This window comes from Aegilops tauschii, chromosome 3 (genome assembly GCF_002575655.3).
Source record: "Aegilops tauschii subsp. strangulata cultivar AL8/78 chromosome 3, Aet v6.0, whole genome shotgun sequence".
In the NCBI taxonomy this organism is placed as follows: Eukaryota; Viridiplantae; Streptophyta; class Magnoliopsida; order Poales; family Poaceae; genus Aegilops; species Aegilops tauschii.
Window position 1 is genome coordinate 298,891,793 of NC_053037.3, and position 4,561 is coordinate 298,896,353.

A 4,561-nucleotide genomic window follows, 5' to 3' on the forward strand; every position below is an offset into this window, starting at 1 on the left:
CCACCACCGTTGCCGCTGCCGCCGCATGGAATCAGAGGAGAGCTTGCCGGTGATGGAGGACGTGGTGGAGGTGCTGGAGGATCTAACCATCATGCTCTCTCGAAAGATCAACTCGGCGACGCGGTAAAAGCGCCGCGTCAAAGCGAAAACAGCAAAGAAGGAGACGCTCAAGAAGCGGCCCACCAACGGAGGGCGTGCCGGCAGGCGTGGTGGTCACAGACAAGGCAGAGGTCATGGCCGCAACAGATGGTGTCACCCGCCATACAGACGCTGCCATAGCCGGAGCATTACATGGCTCCGTATTTCTACGCCGTGAGGCAGCTGGGTAGGCAGTCACCGACAGCCGCCATCGTGTCGTTCATCGTTGATGTCAACGCTGCGCCGCTGCTCTTCTCGGAGTGTTATTCGCCGTAGCTTATCCGGGCGCAGACGGCTGGCAGGGAGCAGATGGGTACCCGCACCATGTTCGCGTGTATGCCAAAAGCGGAGGAGCCAGCCTACGGCGGGGACAGGGAGATGATGGACATCATTCATGATGGAGGTGGCGACGACGACACTTTGAGCATGGAGGAGGGTCGGATTGCCGGTCCGGCAAGGTAAAGAATCTCAATTTTTTGCATGGAGTGCCGCATGGATATTCTTTTGTCACTGGGCATGTAAAAACATAAGCATACTTGCTTATTTTTGAATGTGATCGGGCGCTAGTGTGATCCGGCGCGTGCTAATTGTCAGACATTTATTTGAATTTTAATACTGGTGGATATATACTGGATAGCATTGGATGTCAGTCTCCGTCATCAGTATCCACATACTGATTCCTTTGTCCACATATGGATGCTAGAGCAAATTTACGGGTTAGTGTTGGAGATGTCCTAAGGTATGAAAGGTCAAAGTGAGAAAACGGAAACCAAAATAAACTCCACACAGTTTAGGTCCGCACCATCACCACTTTCTTTAGAGCATCTCCAACCGTCGCCCCCCCCCCCTAGGAGGCTTTTTTTTCAGCCTCGTGGGGTTGGCCCGGCGAAATATTCGGCATGAGGGTTCAAATTTTCCCAGCCATCCCCCCAATAGCTGCCTCTTTTCTTTTACTTTTCTTTTTTATTGTGCATGTCATTACAACAAACATGTTGTGGGCATTGCCGGCCACGCGAGCTCGAGCTCGCCGGCAACGACCCCAGGCCACCACTCCCGCCCCAGCCTTCCTGACTCGCCATGGACGCCGAGCTCGACCTCCGCCACTATCCTTTCTAGGTCGTGGCCGCGTGCGGAAGGCAGCCGGTGGACGGGCCCCAGCCCAGCATGTCCGTGGCACGCTCCAGCTCGGGCTACCTCTTCGTTGACCCGTTCGCCAATGCCTTCCTCTTCCACGCCTTCTACGAGGCCGGCGCCCCGCTCACCGCCACGCCAGCTGACACTCCGTTGCTCCTCTGGCTGCAGGGCGACCCGGGCTGCTCGGACCTCGTCAGCGACCTCTTCGAGCTTGGTCCCTACCTCGCCGACGCGCCCGATGACAGCACGCTCTCCCGCAACCCCTTCACCTGGACCAGCCCACCGTCGACGCGCACAACCTCGCCGCGCCCCTTCTTCCTCTCGGGCGAGAGCTATGCCGGCAAGTACGTCCTGGCCGCCGGAGCAGCAGTCGTTCCATGGTGTCCGCGCACCGGCTCTTCGCGCCGGCGCCGGCGCGTCCCCCTGCAGCACGCGGCCGACCCGGCCTTGGAGCTCGACGAGGCCGACATCATCTGGGGCGGCGCCGCGCCGGCGGGGACACGTTTGGGCGGGCCCTGTCGGCGTCCACGCCCTCCAGGGCCTCCAAGCCGCGCCCCACGGCGCCACGGGATGTCGCCGGTGGCGCACATATTCGCCGCCAACCCCGACGATGCCGGCGTGGCGGGGGATCACCTGCGCGGCGTGGCCATCGGGAACGGGCTCATGCACCCGGTCGCACAGGTGGCCATGGGCCTCGTCAACGCGCCTTGTCAGCGCGCGGCAGCGGCAGGAGATGGAGGCGGTGGCGCTCACTGAGACCGCGCAGTGGCGGGGGGGGGGGGGGGGGGGGGGGGCGGCGAGCAGGGAGGCAGGCGCGTGGTGAGGATGAGAGGAGCAGGCTTGCGTGGGACTTGGTGGGGAGAAAAGAAAAAGAGAGAGCGTGCATGTGGGTGGGGCCCGGAGAAAAAGGGTGGAGAGAGGGAGTGGGAGGTTGACTATCGGCCAAACGACATGGAAAACCTTCTCTCTTCTCCCCCAACTGCCCCCCCCCCCCCCCCCCCCCCGGGCTGAGTTTGGCTGGGAGCGCGGGCTCTAATTTTTGCCAGATCCGGCGAAAACTGAGACTTTAGAGTGATGAATGGGAAGAATTTTAATTGCCGAGGCCTAAAAAATGGTCCTGGGGGGCGTCGTGTGGGGGGGCGGCCGGGGATGCTCTTAGAAAGAAGGTCTTGTGTCCCATGGTAGTCTGTTCTAGCCATGATGACTGCGTCGAACCAGGAACAGTTGATCCACGGGACTAACACTTCACTAGGAGTATGGGTTGTACGCATAGTTCAACTCATTTTGCACACAGGCTACAAAATAGGTTGATCGTGTCACAGCTGAACAACCACAAAGCGATCTTTAATTAACCCACGCAGGTTAATGACAGTCCTTCACCATATTAGTCTTACTTCACGAGTACCAGCGTGACCTAATCCACGGACCAAGTCAGGTATACTAGTAAGCTGTCCATTGCTTCTTCTCACTTGATACTCCGAGTGCCGTATCCATCTTTAGTCATATCTAAATCAAGACCGAGTTGTCACCACTCACCAGACAGTATCAACTTAATTACCACAACTAATTTAGTGGCAGAGCTGCAGTTGTGGAGCATATACAACATCCATCGACTGCTGTAGAGTTTACTTGGGAATTATATTCTGTGTGCAAAATTTGGTTAATTTCCCGCGAGGAGCATGATGCAAATATTCTTTGTGCTCCCTTCTTCCCACCATCTGTCACCGGAGAATAAACATCTCACATGGTGCCATAGATACTCTCTCACCCGTCCTCATTATTCCTTAATCGCTCAGGTCTCTCTAACTAATACGGATCACACACCCTTAGAAGTTACTCCCTCTGTCCCTAATATAAAAACGTTTTTTACACTAGTATAGTGTTAAAAATGTTTTTATATTTTGGGACAGAGGGAGCAGTATTAAACATATGTTCTATCGATTGGTTGATATAAGGATGAGCAGCAAATGAACACTTGGCCGGTTGATGTAATATAATAAGCCTCCTCTGAATCTTTCTGGTGCAGTCGTCTACTGCAGTACTTGGACAATAGATAGAATACAAAGCAAATGGGGCACACGATACACATCATCCATTACGACTGGATCCAACACGACAGTTGCCAATAGGCCTCCCAACACCCCAAGCATGTGCACATTATACAAAAGCCAGGTACCACTAGTCTGAACTCGCATACAGATTATGTTAGTGTGTTTGATTAATTAAAAAAATCGTGGCTTTTTAATCTTTGAGTTGGTAGGGTGGCAAGATTTCAACTCAGCTGCGCATCGCCTCCATTCCTTTTCCTTCTTTCATTTAGAGTACTCCTTTACTTATTTAAATCTGCAAAATCGTTTGCTTCTCTATTTGAGGCAAAGATTCATGCGGTGGCAGTTTGGAAGGCTTCCGTCCAACTGCACCGACTAAATCCATGGAGAGATCCGAGATTACACCCCTTCGATCTTCTCCGCCAGTCAAAGGAACACAGTGCCATTACAGGTCCCCAAAAGTTTCTGTACATCCAACGGATTCTCTAGATTATTTAAGAGCCTATATATGATAGGAACAAATCTTTTCTAGAACCAGTCGGCGCAAATTATCTAGTCAATGGTGCTCGGTTACTGATCGTTCAACCTCCTTTTATGTCTCGATGAACATGCATTTTGCAAAGGAGTAACTCGTGCAGAAATGACACGAATTCCTTACCCACATAAGGTTAAAAATGCGCCACATATGTCGAGAGAAAAAACTTATTCTAGAGAGGGTATGTAATATCACGGGTTTCGAGTTTTGAAAACTTATAAAAAAATCGCAAATGTGGCATCCGAGAAAAAATTGTGATCAAGTTTTCATACAACAATGTAACAGCATCTCTAACACCGACTTCCAAATCGAACACCGTATCCGTCCACGAACATGCGGGAGTGTGACGCCAGGATAATTAAGCTACAGTAATCCCATATTAATGGTACCACGTCACCACAGTTATTGTTGATAAACTCGCGTTGATTCAAACCCCGTTCATATTCAAATTTTAAAACCAAGTCACACTATAAAAATTTTCAAACTTTAAAAATAAAATGTTTAAAGTGTGGAAAATATTCCATAACTAATTATGATGGTGAACCAACATTTTCATAAAGTGTTTAAAGGCCCTAAACTAATTAAAACAATGGCTAAAACAATACTTTAAATGCTTTTTAAATTACAAAAACATTAAACTATTTTTATTTTGGTGCCAAACTAAATGTGGCAGTGGCCTACTTATAAATACTAACTTGGGGGCTAG

The 4,561-nt window shown here is 51.1% G+C and overlaps 1 protein-coding gene across 1 annotated transcript; it reads left to right on the plus strand.

The window, feature by feature from the left end:
• The first annotated feature begins 1,302 nt into the window (after window positions 1-1,302).
• Window positions 1,303-2,028, plus strand: LOC141042912 (uncharacterized). The gene has a single exon (XM_073511827.1). The coding sequence runs from the start codon at window positions 1,303-1,305 to the stop codon at window positions 2,026-2,028; it is 726 nt and encodes a 241-aa protein (XP_073367928.1).
• Window positions 2,029-4,561: the final 2,533 nt, after the last annotated feature.

What these genes read in the sequence shown, in the direction of transcription:
- LOC141042912 (XM_073511827.1), top strand. Translation starts at nt 1,303, where the DNA reads ATGTCCGTGGCACGCTCCAGCTCGGGCTACCTCTTCGTTGACCCGTTC.